The 22,300-nt window shown below is 39.9% G+C and overlaps 1 protein-coding gene across 3 annotated transcripts in view; it reads left to right on the top strand.

Moving 5' to 3' along the window:
- The first annotated feature begins 1,545 nt into the window (after positions 1-1,545).
- Positions 1,546-22,300, top strand: part of pcnx4 (pecanex 4) — a 33,572-nt gene continuing 12,817 nt past the window's right edge. The window contains exons 1-6 of one of the 3 annotated variants that reach the window (XM_048537292.2): positions 1,546-1,783; positions 5,382-6,122; positions 7,229-7,405; positions 15,720-16,240; positions 18,411-18,511; positions 21,283-21,405. In XM_048537292.2, the coding sequence (XP_048393249.1) occupies positions 5,434-6,122; positions 7,229-7,405; positions 15,720-16,240; positions 18,411-18,511; positions 21,283-21,405 (1,611 nt within the window). In that variant the 5' untranslated portion in view covers positions 1,546-1,783; positions 5,382-5,433. Of the gene's footprint in view, positions 2,047-5,381; positions 6,123-7,228; positions 7,406-15,719; positions 16,241-18,410; positions 18,512-21,282; positions 21,406-22,300 lie in introns of all 3 variants that reach the window. The other 2 variants (XM_048537290.2, XM_048537291.2) reach the window with 2 other exon arrangements.

The raw sequence follows: 22,300 nt of genomic DNA, 5'->3' as shown, positions 1-22,300 counted from the left end.
ATTGACCTACCTGTTTTGATTGCAATGTCATGTCAGATGTCAATGACATGGATCGAGTGACCTGATTCTGCAAAGTAACATTCTATGACTTAAAATATTTGTTGCATGTTACAATATGTATTTTACACTTTTACACTGATAACTGGTGGGGCATGATGGCTCAGTGGTCAGCACCGCTGCATCACTGCCAGAGACTCAGGTTCAATTGCACCCTCGAGCAACTGTGTGGAGTCTGCACATTCTCCCATGTCTGCATAGGTTTTCACTGAATGCTCTGGTTTCCTCCCACAGTCCAAAGATATGCAGGGTGGGTGGATTGGCCATGCTAAAATATCCATAGTGTTCAAGGGATGTGCAGATTAGGTGTGTTAGCCATGGGAAATGGAGGATTAAATGGATAGGATAGGGGGATGGGTCTGGGTCTGGGTGGGATGCTCTTCCGAGGGTCAGTATGGAATTGTTAGGACGAAAGGCCTGTTTCCACAGTGTAGGACGTAGACTTAACTTTGCTAATGATGAAAAATGCCTTTCTATTGAAATCCTCCTGCATGCCCTGAATATCATTTCTTCCACATGCAGTGCTCAAGGTGTTTGTGAAGGGAAAGTGGCGTTATCTAACTTCCTGTGCAATGTTTCTTTTTCAAAGAAAGAAAATATAGTTTTTTCTAGGTTCATCCAGGGTGTATTTGAATTGAATTGACTTATTGTCCCTTGCATTTTACCGTGGATAGTCAAATGCAGTGAGAAGCTTCAACTGTCATCACAATACGGTGCCATTTGAATAGTTTAAGAATTAAAGGATAAAACTGAGAGGTGATGCAGGACCCTGTGCTCTAGTTGTTCCTAGAGACACACAGAAACAAAGATCAACTAATCTGGAGCACCATCGTTTCAGCAAAAGGAGCACTTTGGTCCATCTACTCTCAACTGTGTTGCAGCTTTGCCCATTCCAATGTCCACACTAAGAGCTGAGTGACACACTAAAACTTGCAACAGCACCTGTAGAGATGCGTGGGAATGGGACACTGTCTAAGGCTTTTCAGTCATAGCATATGAATGTGGTAGAAACCGTAGAATTTTGTGTATTTTACAAAGAGTGTACAGAACTAGCAAGGTTATTGAAAATGTTTTCAAGCACCTGAATGGAACATGATACAGAGAAACAAATGTTATGATTATAAACTATGTAGAATTCAGATCAAAATGTTCACTACCATCTTCTCAAGGTCCATTAGGCATGAGCAACAAATGCCAGTTAAGCCCATGTCCACAGAATGAACTTTACAAATGTTATAAACAGGTTATATTTTTGGAGGGGTGGGGGGGAAGAGAAATAAAATCAGAGAAGGGGTACACAGTGAAGTTAGTTAATAGTATGAAGTTTAAAACAATACCAAACTAAAAGTGCACTCCAGCCAGGGGTGCAGCCAGTTTTCACATATTCAGCAAGTTTACCCCAAGATTGTACTGTCCACAGGCTCAGCCTAGCGCAGGCGCCCTCACGCTCGACGACGTCCCCTTAACAGAGGGTGAGAGGTCAGGCACATGCGTGTTGGCGGCAGCGTTCTTGGCTGAATGGCCAATCTGTAAAATGTCCGGGCGGCGGTGGGGTCGTTGGTGTTTAATGTCGGTAGCCAGTCCGGGAGGTAGCGGAGCGGGGATCCGGCGCTGTTGCCGGATGTATTTTGGTCGTCTGTACATGTTGGGTGGTGACTGTTTACAGGCTGTGCCATAGAAACGGGTAGCGGTGACAAGGAAAGGGAGTCTTAGCGGTTCATGGCAGGTACGGCACCTAGAGTGGGCAGTGAGCCGTAAGGCCCGTGTATGTCCGTTGCAAGGCCTGGTTCGTTATTGGTGAACTGCAATTTGCCGGAATCGTGTGAATAACCTGTTGCTTACTTTAATCCGGACTGCAAGTGTCGACCTTCGTGCATAATTTTGATGTACAATGCCATTAAATTATACAAGAATTGAGCGGACTTTCGCTCTGAATGTAGCTCCGAATGCCGTGGCCGAATCTACGTGAATAGATGTCACCAGGTAAAGGTATCTGGTTTATTTGTCAAGCTTGAGAATTTTAAAAATTAAGTATTGTACCTAACAAGGTAATCAGCAGTAGATCCTGAGTTCGTAATTGCTATGTCAATTGTTGACAAGCTATCCTGTCTCATTGATGGGCTTTGAGTGTTCTGAAAGTTTGTGTTCAACTCTAGAAAGCTATTGCCATTACCCTCAACAGTACAAAAGTAGTGCATTACTTGTGTATAACTTTAGTCAATTAAGTTTTAGATAAAGTTGCCATAATCCTACTGAATCATAGAGTTACTCTCTCATTAGTAAGAGAGATGACTGGTGGTGTCTTGACCTGAGGATCACCAAGCCGCAGACAAGTCCAGATGCAAGGGCTCGTAGCCTCAGCCAGTGGGCAAATTGAGCATGGGTTCAATTAGCACAGTGGCTGAGGTTACAAGCCCCAACACCTTGACTTGTCTGAGGCTTGGTGATCCTCAGGTCAAGACACCACCAGTCATCTCTGTATCTCAGAGCAGCTATTAGGTGAGCTAGCTAACCCTCAAATTAAGCTTTATTTGTGACCCAAAGCATTGGCTACTTCCCAAGTCGTCTTGACTTGTGTAAGTATTGTTTTGTTATAGGGAGTGAATGACGCTAATATCAGGCATATGAAAATTCAACTAGATCACAATTGTTTTGAAAACATATTGATGTGATACGTTTCGGTAAATGTCAATTGGTAAACTTACATTACTTTTCATATCACGAGGCAATTCAATATGCTTTCTTGCTGGTACGTAAACATATTTAATTGGTTCCTCAATTGCTTGTTATAGCTGAGATTTGCAGAATATTGGCATCCCTTGTTTATCCTTAGATTTTGCTGAGGGGTTTGAATTCCACCAAGGTAAAAGTAGAGATGCTGAAATTGACCCTGTTGGATTAGGAAAAAAGAAGCCTAGATTCTGCCTTTTGACTGCTTTCTGGTGAAATCAATTAAACTGCAAGTGAATGGAGATTGGGCTTACTTTGCTATGATATGTTCACGTTATCCATGTGTGGCTGAATATCTATGGCTATTGACACAGATGTGACGGATACCCACTTGGTTAGAAAATGCAGTCGGTACTATACACCTCCAAAATTAAAGGGAATTAGAAAGGTAAAATACAAAGGAGGTTTCTGATTAAGCTACTCAATACTGTAATTCAGCCTCTAGAATGTTTGTTTAATTTTTGGAGTTGGATAATCAGCCTTTACCATAATGGCGAGGTAGGCTTAAAGGGCCAAAAGACCTACTGTTCTGTATTTCTGTAATATTGGTTATTTATGTAAGAAACAGATGCAAGAACTTTCTATCTTGTTAGGTTGCCCTTGGGTTTAGTTGAACATTCCTTCCTGGCTTGGCTGCTGAGGATCTTCAACTCTGATGGGCAAATAAAAATGTAGTATGGTGAGAGTCATCATGGAAATTGTGGTTTTCACCTTTCCTTGGGGGACCTGCAGTGCTCAGAATGTCACAAAAACAATGGATAAAAAGCATACCGTAAGACCATAAGATGAGGAGCAGAAGTAGACCATTCAGCCTGTCAAGCCTGTGCCACTATTCAATGAAATCGCATCTAATCTGATAATCCTCAATCCACTTTGCTGCCCTTTTGCCACAATCCTTGATTCGCTCATTGATTAAAATCTATTTTAACCCTGAATGAACTTAGTGACCCAGCCTTGAGAGCTCTCTGTAGTAAAGAGTTCCACAGATTCACTACTTTCTGAGAAAAGAAATTCCTCCTCATCTTTACCTTAAATGTGTGACCCCATATTCTGAGATTATGCCCTTTGATCCTAAACTCTCCCATTAGTGGAAACTTTCCACATCTGCCCTGTCAAGTCCCCCAATAGCTGTATATTTTAATAAAGTCACCAGTTATTCTTGTAAATTCTGATGAGTTCAGGTCCAACCTAATCAACTTCTCCTCGCGCATACCTGATGACCGTGCTGACTCTGCCCAGTCATATATATTTCTAAATACTGTGCTATCATGTCATTAGTAATTGACTGAAATTTTCCCAAGCGCAAATGAATGGGAAACATATATATTTTGAAAGAACAGTGTTTAAAGTGTGTTTTGTAATCTTAAATAACATACTATGTCAGGTTTAGAGGAGGATGTTTGAAACATTTTGATCATCTCTGATATTGTGATTACAGTAAGTCAGGCATTGAGGTGTAGATTTTGCTTTGTTTTTCATGGGATATGAATATCGCTGGCTGGGTCAGTGTTTATAACCCATCCCAAGTTTAAGAGTCATCTGTATCAGTGTGTGATCACAGGTGGACCAGACTAGGTGAGGATGGCAGACTTCCTTACTGAAGGACATTAGTGAATCAGATTGGTTTTCACAATAACCAACTGATACCTGGTTCTATTAAGATAAAATTATTTGAATTTCCAGTTCAAATTCTATCATCTGCTGTGATGGGATTCAAACCCATGCTAGAACATAGAACAACAGTACTGCACAGTACAGGCCCTTCAGCCCACAATGTTGTGTTGAACTTTTACCCTAAACCTAAGGTCTATCCAACCTCCACCCCTACCTTATACTATCATCCATATGCCTGTCTAATTGCCACTTAAATGCCCCTAATGAGACAGATTCCACTACCCTCTCCGGCAATGCATTCCACAGCCCTACCACTCTCTTGAGTAAAGAATCTACCTCTGACGTCTCCCCTATATCTACCTCCACTCACTTTAAAACTATGCCCACGCATAATAGCTACCTCCACCCTAGGAAAAAGTCTCTGGGTATCCACTCTATACCTCTGATCATTCTGTACACTCTATCAAGTCACGTCTCATCCTTTGTCATTCTAAAGAGAAAAGCCCTAGCGCTCTCAACCTTTCTTCATAAGGTCTTCCCTCCCTTCCAGGCAACGTCCTGGTGAATCTCCTCTGCACCTTTTCCGATGCTTGCACATCTTTCTTGTAATGAGGCAACCAGAACTGGACCCAATACTCCAGATGTGGCCGACCAGGCTTTTGCATAGCTGGAGCATAACTTCACGGCTCTTGAACTCAATCCCTCTTGAGTTTTAGATACGTTACTGCTTTTTTAGAATGTTTGTAGTTGAATAGTGAGTCAGTATGTTTGGAAGTGTTCTGCAACTATTATTACATGTTTTCGCACTCATGTTTGCCTCCACCTCGTGTAAGTCTGTTCCAGAGAGTTGCTTTGAATAGTAATGAAAATGTGATGTCAATTTTTATGTGCTTCTTTACTTGGTATAATAATGGAGATAATGTTTATATCCCTAAACCTAGATATCTAAATGTCTAACTGTTAAATTCTGACGTTCCTAGGGAATACTGGATTATGGAAACACTAACAATGTAAGAATTGTGCAAAATCAGGATGGGTCCAGATGTTCCACTGCTAAATGACTACAAACAGGAATTCTTTTGGAAACGATTTCCACAGACGATACTAGGAGGACCACGTTTCAAACTTGGATACTGTGCTCCACCTTACATTTATGTTAACCAAGTCATTTTGTTCCTGATTCCGTGGGTTTTTGGTGGTGTAGGAACTGTTCTTTACCAGCTAAATACTATAGATGATTGTTGGGCATCAGTCCTTGCTGCAGGATTGATGTTGCTAGCAGCCTGCATTGTTCAAGGGATGAGCTTATGGGTCAGACAAAAGAATGTGACTGTTGAAACATTTCCATCTGAAAATACTTTGGCAGATGAGGATGAATTTGATTTTTCCAGCTGTGCTGGGCCAGAGACAGTAAAATTTATCGTACCTGGAAAAAAGTATTTAATCAATACCGTTTTTCATTCTGTCCTAGCTGGAGCATTATGCGGCCTTGGAACATTGTATTTACTACCTAACAGGTTAATGCTACTATATGCCAATGCAGGGGCAACTTTTGTGCTCTTTGTTTTTGGTTGGGTAACTGTGTGCATTGGAGAATATTCTTTAATCATAAATACTGCTGTGGAGACTGCTACATTTCAACCACAAGATACGTATGAAATCAATGCACTCACCAGACCACTTTACATTTTTGTTTTCATTGCAGTGGATCTTGCTTACAGGTAAACTTTTTAAAAAATCTTTGATTGGTGGAGTATTGTTTGTAGAATTACAATTGAATGAAGTGACTACATTTGTATTTTGGGTTCAGATTTTGACTTTATTTTCAATTATGAATTTCCAGTTCAATTTTCATGTTTTAAAGATACCACTATCCATATGACCAAATGTGTCACTTAAGAAGTATGAAATTATTTGAATTTAGAAATTCTTGGAAACATTAAGATTGGATTTTCTTTAGTATTTGTCTAGTTCAAATTGAGAGTATTAAAATCATGAATCACTACAGTGTGGAAGCAGGCCATTTGGCCTTTGAGTTCAAACTGGCCCTCCAGACCATCCCACCCAGACCCACCTCCATACTCAATATCCATAACCAATTCTCTTTGGCTAGTCCATCTAACCTGGACCTCCATGGATACATTGGGCAATTTAGCATTGCCATTCCACCTAACCTATAGAGTCATTGAGGCTACAGCATGGAAACCCCATCTTTGGATAAGTCGGTGGAAACCAGCGCCCCCAGAGGTAAGGCACGCAGGCATGGGGGAATGTGCAAACTCCACAAAGACAGTCACTCGGGGATGGAGAATATTGATGGCTTGAGTTTTAGCAAGTGCTTGAAGTTGAATAACCTTCATGAATTGGGGTTAAATGCAAAAGATTTAGCAAATCATTAAATTTTCCTTAAACATGAAAATGAAGTATATATTGAGTATGAATCTAATTTGGAGTTGACTTAATGTTGCTTGCACTAGAAAAGTGAAAATTAGCCAGTCAGTTCCAAAAGATGAACTGACTTCTACATCTTCTAAACATGGAGATTGATATAACTGAGAAACCTAATTTTGTAGATAAAGGAATTAGAGTGTGTAATGTTGACTGTCTCTTCAGATACTATATCAAAATATGTAGCTGGGGTTTCCACTCTTGCTAATATAAATTTATCAATGTTACATTTCCAGTCTTGAGGAAATTTTAGTTACTTGTTATATTTAACTAATGTGAGCTTTCTGAATCTGGATGTTGGATTTTGAATAATGAGATTGATGGCTGAAGTATTACGTACAATAGTGCTTTGAAGGTAATTGACTTTTCTTTTCCCCAGATTTACAGTCAACCCAATCCTACTTCAAATAAATCAGATTTTGCACATTATTTTTGTATTTCTGCCTGTCGTCTGGGCAGTTGGTGTTTTGCCTCCTGTGGATGCACTTTTCTTGTGGGTTCTTGAGCAAGTCTTAGAATTTGGGCTTGGGGGTTCACCCATGGCAACCAATTTAAGGTAAGATTTAAATCTTCACAAATGTAAAAGCATGAGAATGAAAAGGCAAGATAATAAAACGTGAGGCTGGATGAACACAGCAGGCCCAGCAGCATCCCAGGAGCACAAAACGTCAGCTTTTGTGCTCCTGGGATGCTGCTGGGCCTGCTGTGTTCATCCAGCCTCACGTTTTATTATCTTGGATTCTCCAGCATCTGCAGTTCCCATTATCACAGAATGAAAGGGCAGTTCTTTCATAAACTTATAGTACACAGGTTATTTTATGATGGCCATTGTTTATTTGTTGATCTTCCAGAATCTCATTCTTTCAGGATCTCATTAATACAATATTTTGGTGATATTGCAAAAGCCCCTTAGTGCATGTGGTTTATGAAAAGGTTGTTACTGTTTTAAGATTCTGCATATCATACGAACTCTGATTTACTACATTAGTCTAAATTGTAGGTTAATGCTTTTCATTTTTGACTCCAGGTGAAAGAGCCAATGTTTTGTCAACTTTGATAAATATTCTTTCCTACTCTCCTCTTCTGAAGGTAGTAATTTTCTGAGATATTTTCAGAGTCAATTCCATGCTTTGCCAAAATTGCATTCAGTCATTTGTATTAGACTTGACAGTGAACCTCAGTGCTGTTCATTCAGATGACACCAGATGTAAGCTCGCTCTTGTCCCCATCTTATGTACATATGTGTATTTCCGGTAAAGGTCAGTGGACAGTCACCACTGCAAATCTGTTTACTAATCCAGCTGTACTAAATTTACTTGTTGAAACCCTCTGCCTCAACTAATTTAGTAAATAACAGGCAACAAAATACAAAACTTGCTAAAATTTATGGTACGTTGATATAATATAAACAGGTTCTAAAAAATCTGAGATTACAATTTGTAAAGGTTATATAAAAACTTAAGACTCCCTATTACTTTCAAAAACTGTGATGTAAATACTTTTTTTTTAATCACATCCTATTTCAGTTTATGTTGTTAAGGTGAGGAGAAAGATCCATGTATTTCATTACCAAATATTTTCAGAGTATGCCATCTTGGAACTAATATGTCTGATTCAATAGTAGTAATTATTCAATGAGCCGAGACATTGAAGAAAGCAAATGGCGTAATGTTGACATTATCTGGAAGAATATCCAATTGCCTAACCTTAATGTACATGTATTTCCTGAAAATGACACTACTATTGTGTGTTAGGTACAAAACCTTTTGTTGTCAGTTACCAGGTAATACTTTGTAAACTTACTGCACAAATAAAATGTTTGTAACTAGGAGATTTGCAAAACTTGTTTCCTATTCTTATTTTAAAAATGAACGTTAAAAAAAACGTAAGAAATGGAAACATAATTAGGCCATTTGGCCCATTGATTCTGGTCCACTGTTCAATCATAGCTGATATGTTCCTCAACCCCATGCTTCTTCCTTCTCCCTGTAACCCTTGATCCATTGTTAAACAAGAACCTAGCTGCCTCTGCTTTAATATATTCAGTGACTTGGCCTCCACAGCCTTTTGCGACAGTGAGTTCCACAGATTCTCCAGCCTTTGCTGAGAAATTACTCCTCATCTCAGTTCGAAAGGTGTTGTCCCTTCACTCTGAGGCTGTGCTGTAGAGTCCTAGTCTCTTCTACTAGTGGAAACATCTTTTCCATGTCTGCTGTATCCAGGCCTATTAGTATCATTTAAGCTTCAATGAGATTCCCCTAATCCTTCTCAACTCCATTAAGTACAGACTCAGAGTCCTCAACTGCTCCTCATAACGAACCTTTCATTTGTGGGATCATTCTTGTAAACCACCACTGGACCCCTTAAATGCCAGCACATTCATCTTTAGATATAAGACTCAGAATTGCTGACGATATTCCGAATGCAGTCTGACCAGACCCTTATACAGTCTCAGCAGCACATCTCTGACTGCCTGTTGAAACATAGCATCCAGGTAACTCTCCCTCACCCTCATTTGTAGCAGTGTGTGAAGCTCAGATTCCAGCTCGTAAACTCTGAGCTAGAGTTCTTCAAGCATCTAATGCTTGCTACAGATGTCACTGTGAGCCGCACCATTTTCAGGGTGGCGGCACTGGTACAATAGGTAGTATTTGGGCTCCTGAGCCCTTTTGTTTCAGGCTGGCAGCATCCTTTTCTCTCCCCGGAGCCTGTATTCGTGGTGGTGCCCAGAGTAGGGCTTCTGGCTGCAGTAGACCTGGAATCTAGACTCTTGGCAGTATTGGTACCCAGAGTGGGTACTGTTGGCTGCAGTAGTCCTAAAGCCTGGATTCTTGGCAGGGCAGCGTCTGCAGTGGTGACAGTGCACAGAGTGGACTCCTGGCTGCAGTAGGCCCGGAATGGGCACTCTTGATGGTGATGGCGAGGTGGCAGCAGCTGCAGCAGAGCCGGAGACTCCTGAGGCATCAGCGTTGTCGTTGCTGTGCTTGGACTGGTGACTCCTTGAGGCCCACAGCACCTTGCAGACATCTTGCAGAAGCCCTGGATTTCAGACTCAATTTGAACAACAGATGAACTCTAAGTCATTTCTTTTTATGCTTTTTGCAACTCAAAATGGTGCCAGATTGTAGCGACAAAACACTTTTCGTTGTATCTCCCCAGATATGTGACAATAATATTATTCATTCAATGGGGTCTACCAGCTCCCACATCATATAGGTACAACACCTTGCCTGGCCCTGCATAATTGTTTTATTTTCTTTGTTCTTAATTTGATTTTAAAAATTTATGACTAGTTATTTAGTTTGTAATCTGTAAATATTTCAGTCTGAAAGTAACCTGTAATAGTCAATTTATAGCTACCAACTTATAGTTTTCCAGTGATGTCACTCTTTTTGGCTGAGCCCCTGATCTTGGGTTTCAATGTACCCTGCAAAAAAAAACCTTACAAACTATGAACCAAAAAAGCAAGCAAATATCACCTCTTGCCCAATGCACTGAATTCCTGCACTGCCTTTAAATTCCCTGAACTGTATATTCACTGTGGCTATGTCTAGCTCTGGATGTGGTCTCTGTTGCCAGACATTGCACAGCTTAATGGTATCTAAAAGCAGATAAGCTCCTTTTTCTCCCACTCTGTTTACCCTGTGTATCATTCCTCCAATTATAATTCATCAGCTCGAAATCTGCAATGTGCTTCTTGATTAACTAGAGTTCTAGATGTAAACTTGTGCGCTATATCTTCATTGCACTGAAATTGTTAAAAGAGAGATAATAAGGTGTGGAGCTGGATGAACACATCAGGCCCAGCCGCATCAGAGGAGCAGGAAAGCTGACATTTTGGGCCGAGACCCGATGAAAAAAGACTGATCAGTTCGGGCTATGTTTACTGGAGTTTAGGAGAATGAAGAGGGAATCTCAAGAAACGTATAAAATTCTAACAGGACTAGACGGTGTAAAAGCAGGATGGCTGCAGAGTCCAGAACCAGTGGTCACAGTCAAAGCCATTTAGGACTGAGATGAAGAGAAATTTCTTTACAGAGAGCAGTGAGACTCCCTGCCACAGAATGCATTGAGATCAAAATACTGAATGTTTTCAAGAAAGAGTTAAGTACAGTTCTTAGGTTAAAGGTATCAAGGGACTTGGGGAGAAGGTCAGAACATGGTTGGTGATCAACCATGATCATTCTTAACAAAAATCTATTCATTTTGGTCTCAATTTAAATTCTCCTAGCACCTTTTTGGAGACAGAGTTCCAGATTTCCACTGCTTTTTGTGTGGAAACAAAACATGTTTTCAGACCAAACTGAATAGAAATATGGAAAATAGATGCCAAAGATGGCCGTTCAGTTTCTCGAGTCAACTCTGTCATTCAGTATGATCGTAGTTGATCACCAACCATGTTCTGACCTTCTCCCCAAGACCCTTGATACCTTTAGCCTAAGAACTGTACCTAACGCTTTCTTGAAAACATTCAGTACTTTGATCTCAATCCATCTATAGTAAAGAGTCTCACTGCTCTCTGTAAAGAAATTTCTCTGCATCTCAGTCCTAAATGGCTTTGATTGTGACCCCTGGTTTTGGACTCTGCAACCATCCTGCGTTTACACTGCCTAGTCCTGTTAGAATTTTACAGGGTTCTTGAGATTACCTCTTAATTCTTTTAAACTCCAGTAAATATAGCCCAAACTGATCAGTCTCTTTTCATCCAGTTATAATGTCATCCTACAAATCAGTCTGGGAAACTTTTGTTGCACTCCTTCCATAACCAAAGCATTCCTCCCTCAAATGAGGAGACGAAAACTGCACCCAGTACCCCAGCACTTTGGCAGAAAGGATAGAGGAGCTAAATTTTATTTAAGTGAAGAAAAGCTGAGGAAAGCTGCAGAACAGAGGAACTTGGAAGTCCTTGTCCATTAATCACAAAAATGCGTCCAAATTTGTTGGGAAATAAAGAAGGCAAGTGGAATGTTGCCCTTTACATCAAGGGAATGAAGTTCAAAGTACAAGGTTTTGCTGAAAATATGCAAGGCATTAGGCACACCACAGCTGGAATTCAGTGAACAGTATGTATCTAAAAATATACGGCATTAGTAGGTTCACAAAGCTAGTATCAGGTTTTGAGGAACAGTCTTGAGAGAAGAGATTGAGTAGATTAGGCTCATACCTGTTCGAATTTAGAAGATTAAGAGGGAACCTTATTGAAACCTACAATATGCTTTGGAGGCTTGGCAAGGTAGATGAAGTGTTGTTTTCAATGTTCTCTGTAAGTTTCTTACAGACAGGTGCAGCCGTGGGGACATTTAGAGGGAACATTAGTTGTTTCCTCTTGTGGGAGATTGATTGATTTTATTGCCACATGTACTGAGACACCATGAAAAGCCTTGTTCACGAGCGGTACAGGCAGATCACAGCAAGCAAAGGATGTATAGATCAGAAAGACTTGGAGACAGACACGTTACGTTATTTGAGGCTAGAGTCCATTCAAGAGTCTGATAATGACCAGAAATAAGCTGCTCCTGAAGCTGCTTGTGTGTGTGTTCAGGGCTTCTGTATCTTCTGCCTGTTGGAAGAGGTTTTAGGACTTTATTACCAGGGTGCGATGGGTCTAGGACCAGAGGGCAGAAGAAAAGGTTGCACGTTTAAGATAGAAAGGAGGAGGAATTTCTTCTCTGAAGGTAGTGAATCAGTGGAATTCTTTATGACAGTGCACTGTTGTGGGTTATAGGAAGATGGAAAGAAAGTGAAGTTCAGGATCATCAAATTAGCCATGATTTCACTGAATGGTGGAGCAGACTTGATGGGCTGAGTAGCCTAATTCTACTCTTTTGTCTTATAGTCTCAATATCAAATTAAACATATTGCAAAGTTGGAACATGTTTGCAGCTAAAAGGGCTGATGAAGGACTGCATCATACTGCGTGATCATATTACGGATTTCTAAATGCTCTGTTCTTTTATAATAGATCCTAATATTTTTCCAGTAACAGACATTACCTAACCAGCTATGGTTACCTGTTTTTGTCACCCCTTTTTAAAATGCGCATAGCCTCATATTTTCTGACATCATATTCCTTTTTCCAAGTTTTTGCCTACTTGCTTTAGCTGCCTCTGTTCAGTACCAACTGCTTGTGTCACTCTAGCCACTTCCCTTCCCATACTTTTTATGTGTCATCTGCAGATTTGGCTATATACACTCACTTTCCTCATCCAAGTTATGAATCCATGTTGTAAACATTTTGTGGCCCCAGCACTGATCCCTGTAGCACTCCACTATTTACATATTGCCATCCTGAAAATGACCCCCTTTTTCTAACTTTGTCTTCTGTTAAAAAAACACAAAAGAACTGTGAATGCTATAAATCGGAAACAAAGACCGAAATTGCTAGAAAAGCTCAGCAGTTCTGGCAACATTCGTGGAGAGAAATCAGAGTTAACTTTATGGGCCGAGTGAACCTTCCTCAGAATGTTCAGCCAGTCCCAGTCTGCGCTAATACACTATGTGCAATACCACATGGGCTCTTACTTATTATGTAACCCAATGCGTATTACTTTATCAAATTCCTTCTGAAAATCCAAATATATTACATACACTGCATCCCCTTTATTCATCCCGCTTGTTACCTCCTCAAAACATGAGTAGAATCGTCAAGCATGATTTCCCCTTCATAAAGTCATGATGTCATGTGATCATGTGTATTTCTAAGTGCTGCCTATTACTACCTTTTATAATTGACTAACATTTTCCCAGTAACAGACATTATCTAACTGGCTTATAGTTATCTGATTTTGTCTCCCCATTTAAAATAAAGGTATTACATTGACAGTTTTCTGATCCTCTGGGACATTTCCCAGAATCTAAGGATTCCTGGAAGACTACTACTCTGCAGCTATTTCCTATAATATCCATCAGGTCCAGGGGATTTATTAGTCTTTAACCCCAAAAGGTCCCTAGCACTTTTTCTGTAGTGATTGTTATTATATTTATTTTCATTCCTCCTTCTGCCCGTTGATTATTCAGTGATTTTGGAAAGCTATGAATATCTTCTACTGTGAAGACAATGCAAAATATCTATTCAACTCTCTGCCATTTCTTGGTTCCCCATTATTATTTCCACAGCTTTATTTCTAAGTTGCCTATGTTCACTTTGGCTTCTTGCTTCCTTATTAGATATTTAAAGAAGCTCTAGCTGTCAGTCTTGGTATTATTTACCACTTTACTCCCAAAGTTTATTTTCTCCCCTTTTTTGGTGCTCTTTGTGATTTGCAGACTTTCCCAGTCCTCTGGTTTACCGATAATGTTTGCCACATTGTATGTTTTTTCTTTTCATTTTGCTGCTATCCTTAACTTCCCAGATTAACCATGGTTGACTTATTCCTTTCCTGGAATCCTTTCTAATTGGATGTATCTTTGCTGTGAGCCATTAATAATTTTCTTAAATTTGTTGTCATTGTTCATCAACTGTTTTTGCTTGTAAACTGCTTTCTCAGTTCCCTCCAGCTACCTCTGCCCTCTTTTGTAATTACACTTATTTAATCTTAGTACAGTTGTTTCCAACCCAAATTCCTCCCTCTCAAGCTAAACCCCAATTTCTATTGCACTATGATGACTGTTGCCTAGGGTATTTTCAAAAAATTCATCCAGCATTCATTGTCCATCCCCAGTTAAGAATCATAGAGTCATATAGCACAGAAACAGACCCTGCAGTCCGTCATGTCTGTGCCAGACATCCCAATCTGATCCAGTCCTGTTTGCCAGCATGGCCTATATCCCTCCAAACCCTTCCTATTCATTTACCCATCCAGATGCCTTTTAGATGTTGTAATTGTAACCCCCTTCGTGTGGCAGTTCTTTCCATACACGCAACACCCTTTGCCTGAACAGGTTGCCTGTCAGGTCCTTTTCAAATCTTTCCCCTCTCAGCTTAAACTTTTGCCCTGTAGTTTTGGATTTCCCCCATCCTAGGACAAAGATCTTGGCTATTCATCCTATCTATGCTCCTCATGATTTCATAAACCTATATAAGGTCACCATTCAGCCTCTGATGCTCCAGGGATAAAGCTCCAGCCTATTCAGCTATTCCCCACAGCTCAAAGCCTCCAGTCCCAGCAACATCCTTGTAAATGTTTTCTGCACAGTCTCAAGTTTAACAACATTCTTCCTATAGGGCGACCAGAATTGTATGCAGTATATTAAAAGTGGCCTCACCGATGCCCCATATAGCCGCAACTTGACATCCCAACTCCTATACTCTGGTGTTCTGTCCAATGAAAACAAGCATGCCAAATGCTTTCCTGTCAACCACGCTACTGTGGGTTAGGAATCATATGTAGGTCAGATCAGGTTAGGATGGTAGTTTCCTTCCCTAAAGGATATTAGTAAACCAGATGGGTTTTTCCTGACAATTGACAGTGGTTTCCTGGTCATCATTAGACTCTCATTTCCACACTACTATTGAATTTAAATTCCACCATCTGCTATGGCGGGATTTGAACCCAGGCCCCCAGAACATTATCTGAAATTTTGGCTTAATAGTCCAGCAATAATACCTCTAGGCCATCGCATACGGTTATATATTTTACTGCGATGTCATTATTAATGATATTACGCATCATTAGATCCAAGATAGCCTGATCAAATTTTCATTTTGTGTTCATAACACTGCAGAAATTCAGTTGTGCTTGCCTAATCATTACTGCTTACATGATAACAAAGTGTGGAGCTGGATGAACACTGCAGGCCAAGCAGCATCTTAGTTCACACAGTTACAGAATTTGTGGCTGCACCATTATGTGTATAGTAGAAAACTGGAAGAAAATGTGCAATGTTGACCTGACGTGTTTGGTTTTACATCTCTACTTTTATTTCTGCAGGTTGTTAGCGATGTTTGTTGTGTCTGTTGGAGTGGTGATTGCAACATTCTTTATCCCCAGCACACTTGGTGTTGTGCTGTTCACAACAGGAATGGGATTCATACTGAGCCTTGATCTCAGCCAAGCTGATACTTTATTCAGATTCTGCTGCAGGACAGCTCATGCCTCACTGGAATATCCCAAATACTTTGGTAAACGAATTGGATGGCATCTTGGCTGGAAGGAAGCCTTGATCTATATTAGTCTTCTAATAGTAACACTTGCTGAAGCTGGTTTATTACATTTCTTTGCAAAAAGCTCGTCTACATTTATAATAAATCCACAGACTGTAATAAGCTATATCTTGATAGTAACTTTGGTAATATGGAAAATTTTCCAAGAAATTCAAGGTTCATATGTCCTCTTTGGATTCTTTCGAAATCCTTTATTCCCTAAAGGTGTAAGAACTGTAAGACTTTTCGAGCAGAAACGAGCAATATTGATGAAGTTTGGCTTTATTCAAAGGATTCTTCTCAACCTCAGTAAGTTACCTGAAATGGTAATAGACTAAATTGCCTAACTTATTTCTACATTGTATTTCTTAATTTTTCTCTTAATCTATTTTTGTCTGTAAATAGTGATCAATTACACATTTGTATGGAGAGCCATCACAGTCTTTCCAGCTGAAGATGAAATGAAAAGACAAATTATATTACAGAGTAAAACTAACGTTTAAGACCTGATAGATACAGTAGCACTGCACATTGTAATTTAGCACAGTGCTCCAGAATGGTAAAAGAGGATTTTCTCCTAATATTCCTTATTCAAAAACAAAGTTGCTAGAAAAGCTCAGTAGGTCTGTCGGTGTCTGTGAAGGGAAAAACAGAGTTAACATTTTTGGGTCCTGTTTCAGAACTGAGGAAGGGTCACCGAACCCAAAACGTTAACTCCGTTTTTCCCTTCACACATACTGCCAGACCTGCTGAGCTCTTCCAACAGTAGATTGTAGGAACTGCAGATGTTGGGGAATCTGAGATAACAAGGTGTAGAGCTGGATGAACACAGCAGGCCAAGCAGCATCAGAGGAACAGGAAGGCTGACGGTTCAGGCCTAGACCCTTCTTCAGAAATGAATTTCTGAAGAAGGATCTAGGCCCGAAATGTCAGCCTTCCTGCTCCTCTGATGCTGCTTGGCCTGCTGTGTTCAACCAGCTCTACACTTTGTTATCTGAGCTTTTCCAGCAACTTTGTTTTTGCTCCTGATTTACAGCATCTGCAGTTCTTTCAGATTTTATTCCTTATTCAAAGTTCAATGCTGTTTGAGTTTTTTTTGTAGAAGTGAGCAAGGAGATAGATGAAGGTAGAGTGGTAGATGTCTGCATTGACATTAGCAAAGCCTTCCACAAGGTTCTGCATGGTAGACCGATCATTAAGGTTAGATTGCATGGAATTCCAGGGAGGGCTGCCAGTTGGATACAGAAGTAGCTTGACGGAAGGAGTCAGGGTGCTGGTAGAGGGTTGTTGTTCAGACAGGAGGCCTGTGACCAGCAGTGTACGGCAAGGCTTGGTGTTGGGTCCATTGTCGTCATTTATATAAACAAGTTGGATGAAACTGTAGGAAGCATGGTTAGTAAGTTTGTGGATGACACCAACATTGGTAGTATAGTGAATGGTGAGCGTTATCTAAGAGTACAGTGGGCTGTTGATCAACTGGGCCAGTGGGCCGAGGAATTGCAGGTGGAGTTTAATGTTAGTAAATGCGAAGCATCGGATTTTGATAAGACAGACCAGAGTAGGACTTGCACAGTTAATGGTAGGGCCCTGGTGAGTGTCGTTGAACAGAGAGACCTAGGGATGCAGGTACATCATTCTTTGGAAGTGGCATCATAGGTAGACAGGGTGGTGAAGGACGTGTTTGGCATGCTTGTCTTCATTAGTCAGAGCACTGAATACAGGAGTTGAGAATTAAACTGGAAAGCGTGCAAAAATAATGTACAAGGATGTTACCGAGACAGGAAGATTTGAGTTATAAGAACAAGTTGGATAGGCTCTGACTTTTTTCCCTGCAGCATAGAAAGCTGTGGGGTGCTCTTATTGGAGGTTTATAAAATATGAGAGATATAGATAAAGTAAATTGCCAAAGTCTTTTTTTCCCCTGGTGAGGGACTCCAGAACTATAGGTGCCTGGGTTTAAGGTGAGAGAGGAGAGACTTGAAAGGCCTTTGATGGGTGTCTGTATATGGAACGAGCTGCCAGAGGAAGTGGTAGAGTACAGTTACAATATTTAGATGACATTTGGGCAGGGACATGGATAAGAAAGGTTTAGAGGGATTTGGGCAAAATAAAGGTAAATGGGATTAGTTCAGTTTAAGAAATCTGGTCGGCAGAAAACTGGGCCCAAGTGCCAGTTTCTGTGCTATGTGACTCTAATTCTATTAATGAATTGACTTGATCTGATCAACATTTTTGAAACCTTTTTGTTTGATGGTTTGCATTTCTTATTTTCAAGTTCTGGCTGTTGACAGTTGTTTGCTATATAAATGTACTGTGGCGTGTGCAGGGAGAATTTGCCAGGATCAGAATGAAGAAGATATAGTGTCTTTGCTTTCGTTGATCAGTTTCATTCTTTTGAAATGTCAAAAGCATGATAATGCACCATTCTGTATACGTGGAATGTGAGTGAACTGTTCTAATAACCTTCTATATGTTCCAGTCTCTCCATTTGCCATGGTAGCCTTTCTTTCTGTTGATACTTCACTGCAGGATCTCCACACAGTATCTCTTTGTATTGGATTCACACGGGCATTCCGAATAGTAAGTTTGTTATATGTCAGTGCAATTTTTAAAAGATCTTTTGTTTCCGCAGAATAAGTTTGAATTCCTGGTAGTCAGCTTAAAAGATCTGTGCAAGATTTCACGTTTCAAGCATTTTACTCTAACACACAAACTAAAAGTCATATTGACTAAACATTTGTTCATTACACGGCTTATATTCTAAACTGCAGAAAAGATCTTATATTGAACTTTAAAAGTGACTGAAAATTTCCATTCAGTCTGAGCTGGGCAATTAATGCTGCTTTAAGAGCACCACACATCAGCCTTAAGAGCACTGTTCATATTTTAACAACAAACCTCCAGAGTATTTTTAAAAATCTGTATTTTGGTTTTATTGTGCAGCATAGCTAGTAAGCTAGTTTCAGTCACAAAGAGGAAATGGAACTTTAAAGCTGAGTCATTCTAGGAATTCATTTTATTCCTGGTGCCTTTAAAATGGATCACTGCCATTTGTTTTCTCTGCTGCAGATACTGAGATTCTTGCCGAGGCACATTCACAGGGGTGTTGGCAGATTCTCAGGGACTTTGCCAAGATTGTTTGAGTATAGGTGTATATAACTGTGGGTTATTTCTGTGGAGGATACAACAGCTGAATCCAGTAATGTCCAGCAGGTTCCTTTGATGGCACTATTTCCAAGAGTTTTGTGGCTGCATATAGTATCCCATCTGCTTTTCTGGTTAAAATTGATAACTTGGCACAAACAACAACACATTTGGGATCTTCTAGATTAGAATTATTCTATGTGATATCTTCATCCTGAAGACCATGAGGGGAGATATGTGGCTCTGAGTAACGTATAGTAAGCGCCCAGACTTTGTGGTAGGATTAATAGACATGATCTTGCAGTTAGTCCTTGCTGTTGACTTCAAGAAGACAATACAATCTTTGATTGTAGACTGTAGCAGAAAGTTGTTCTCTCTGCTGCCTCATGACTGCAGTGACCAAGTCAGTAGGAAGGCCTGTTGATGTGGTGCTTTAATGGTGAAGCAGTGTCCCTGTCATAAGCACAGGATTCTTGAGATTATTCAGCACATAGTGACTATTTTTAATTTCTTACCTGACAATATGGCCGTGCCTGTTTTGGTTATAGTCCCACAGCCCGGCTCCTTTCCACGCATACACCACACCCCATTTTGTGCACCCTCAGGAATTTACCTGGCTTGTCTCCAAGCCAGCTTTTCAGACATGCTGATGTCAGAAACAGCATTTTGTGGAGAACTTTTGAGCCTCCCCCCACGCTGTTTTTGAATATCTTTGGGACCGAGGAGCCATGAGTGTGGGAGAGGGGTGGAGTCGGTCTTGTTGTTTAACAATACTGTTAGTTTGTAGGGATGTGAGCCTATGGGGTGCAGCCCTGGGAAAAAGAAGGCTGGGCAATTAGCCAAAGTTCCCAAATGACTGATCTTGGCAGAATCATCAACCAAGATTCCTCTGGATCCCATTCAGGTGTATTGCTGCTTCTGCACTTGAGTATAAATGAAATCATCAGATATTCAGGTACCACTGCAGCTGTCAAGAGTGGTGATCACCTTAAAATTAACCACTATCAAGATTTCAAGATCCAGGCCAAAGCTGAGGCTTTTAGCGGTCAATGTTATTAAGGGTTAAGTCAGAAAACTTACGGAGCCTGCAAAATCCTAAGTGTAGAAATCATGAAGTTGCTGTGCAGTTTGCATTGCTCCTTTTTAGTCGCTGCTCATCTTGCTAAGAGACACTACTTTCAAACACAGAAAACAAGAATTTGGTGGTATACCAAGTATGGAAACAAAAAAAAGAGATTTTACTATTTAAATGAAAGGAAATTGTAACTTGGCACTACAGGACTTGGAAGAAAGGATTCCTGCTGTTTAAGCTTTCGCCTTACTCTCATTACCACAAGAAGTTCCAAATCTCAGTGGGAACAACAATTTTTATTGCACAAAAAGATTTACTGGTTGGCTGGCGAGTTGACTTCTGGTAGTGGTGTTGCCATGGACAGTGCACCAGGGAACAGTTAATTGTCAAGCTTTTCTTTAAATTTAGAACTAGACATGTTAGCTCTGATTGGTCAAGGCATTGACAATTTAAACAAAGTTTGGCAGTTAACTGTCCCTTGGTACATTCTCCATGGCCGTACCTCTTTTGGAGTCCATTTACCAACTAATGAGCATCTTCTTATTTCTTGTCATTCATTCCTGATGAGAGCAAGACGTAAAACTTCAACTCTGCCTCTTTTCTTCTTTCCTCTGTAAGGAACTTTCTAGCAGTGGTAGGTCAAATTATGTGATGCTGAAATTTCCTTTTCCAATTTCTGTATCTTACTTCAATCTTTAAATATTTTGTAACTCTGCCATAATTTTATTTAACTCTTTCATTCTTCTTTCTCTCGTTTTTTTTCTTTCTGATTTTTATTTTCTGTACTTTTTATACAATGAATTAAACGTTCTTAGTTACACTTAGTGACTCAAATTCTATAGCTCAGTAAATATTCCTTTAGTATGATTGGTAGCAGAGACAGGCTATTGCTTGCCCTAATCAGGGGTTACTGATCACCCATAGAGAACATTATGCTGCATCAGACTCCCAACTACTACAAGTTGCTCCCCAAAGCCCATGAAAGGTTTGGGAGCAGCTATAAGTGTAATTCATTCACTACTGACCACTAAATTGAAGTTCCATTTAATGATAAACCATTATTAATAATTGTATAATGGAACATGCCTTTGTTTTTAATTCTTTTTTGTAAAGCAGAATCTGATTATTTTAACAGGTATGGCAGAATACAGAGAATGCTCTATTGGAAGTGGTTGTGATAGCAATTGTACGACTTGCCACAGTGCATTCAAGTTTGGTGTGGTGGAACAGTATAGGTACAGGAATCCAACTCCTGATGGTAACTGCGATTTTTATTTTGTACATTTTCCTGTTTAGTTACTTGCCTCTCTGTATACGTTTCAGCTTTACTGAATCCAGTGGGATCACTGGAAGACATAATTCGGACAGTTTTAAAAGCAATTAATGGAGTTTCACAGAGCAAAGAGGCACTGTACAAAAATGAAATAGTATTTTAAAATATTTCTACTGTGTGTACAATAAAATTCAGAAACTGAAAATAATGCTGTAATAATAATATTTGGTTATTCACTGTAAGTTAGGTTCTGATTCTGCCTGTCCATTTCTGAATGTATATGGTTATTACCGAAACAAATATTTTTTCAAAAGGAACCTTGAGTTTCTCAAATGTTGACTCTTACACAATATATTGGGTATTGTCTTGCTTTGTTTTCCCCACGTTGGTACAAATGCTTTATTCTTTTGACTTTCTTACTGGTGCAGATATGAGGAAGAGAATTTGGTCCAGCACTTTTTGTCATATAGCCAATCAATTTTAACTTGAATTGGCTTCCAAAAGACAGTATCACACTTTTAATTGGTCTTATTTTTTAAGTTACTATCTCAGTTATAGGTTTTTACTTTTAGAAAATGAGGTTAATAGTTTAACCATAGATTTAGTGAGTTTGTTGAAATGTTGAACTGAGTGGACCAGAAAAGTTGCATGTTCTGCCCCAGGCTACATTCAGCCAATGACACGACAAGTTGTATGTAATATTTAAATGAAAAAATATAATAGACTGGATTGTAGTTTGTTGCACTGGGAATCAATGCACCAGCCCTCCTATGTTGGATAAAAACATAGATTTCCTGATGGCATTGCATTGGCTACGTGAGATTCGCTGCTTTCTGAATCTCTTTGGTTTATTTAGTTTGAGGAAATTCGGTATTTTTGT

Source organism: Stegostoma tigrinum, chromosome 10, assembly GCF_030684315.1.
Source record: "Stegostoma tigrinum isolate sSteTig4 chromosome 10, sSteTig4.hap1, whole genome shotgun sequence".
Taxonomy (NCBI): domain Eukaryota; kingdom Metazoa; phylum Chordata; class Chondrichthyes; order Orectolobiformes; family Stegostomatidae; genus Stegostoma; species Stegostoma tigrinum.
Note: the sequence above shows the minus strand (reverse complement) of the source record. Positions and strands in the feature narration are given on the sequence as shown.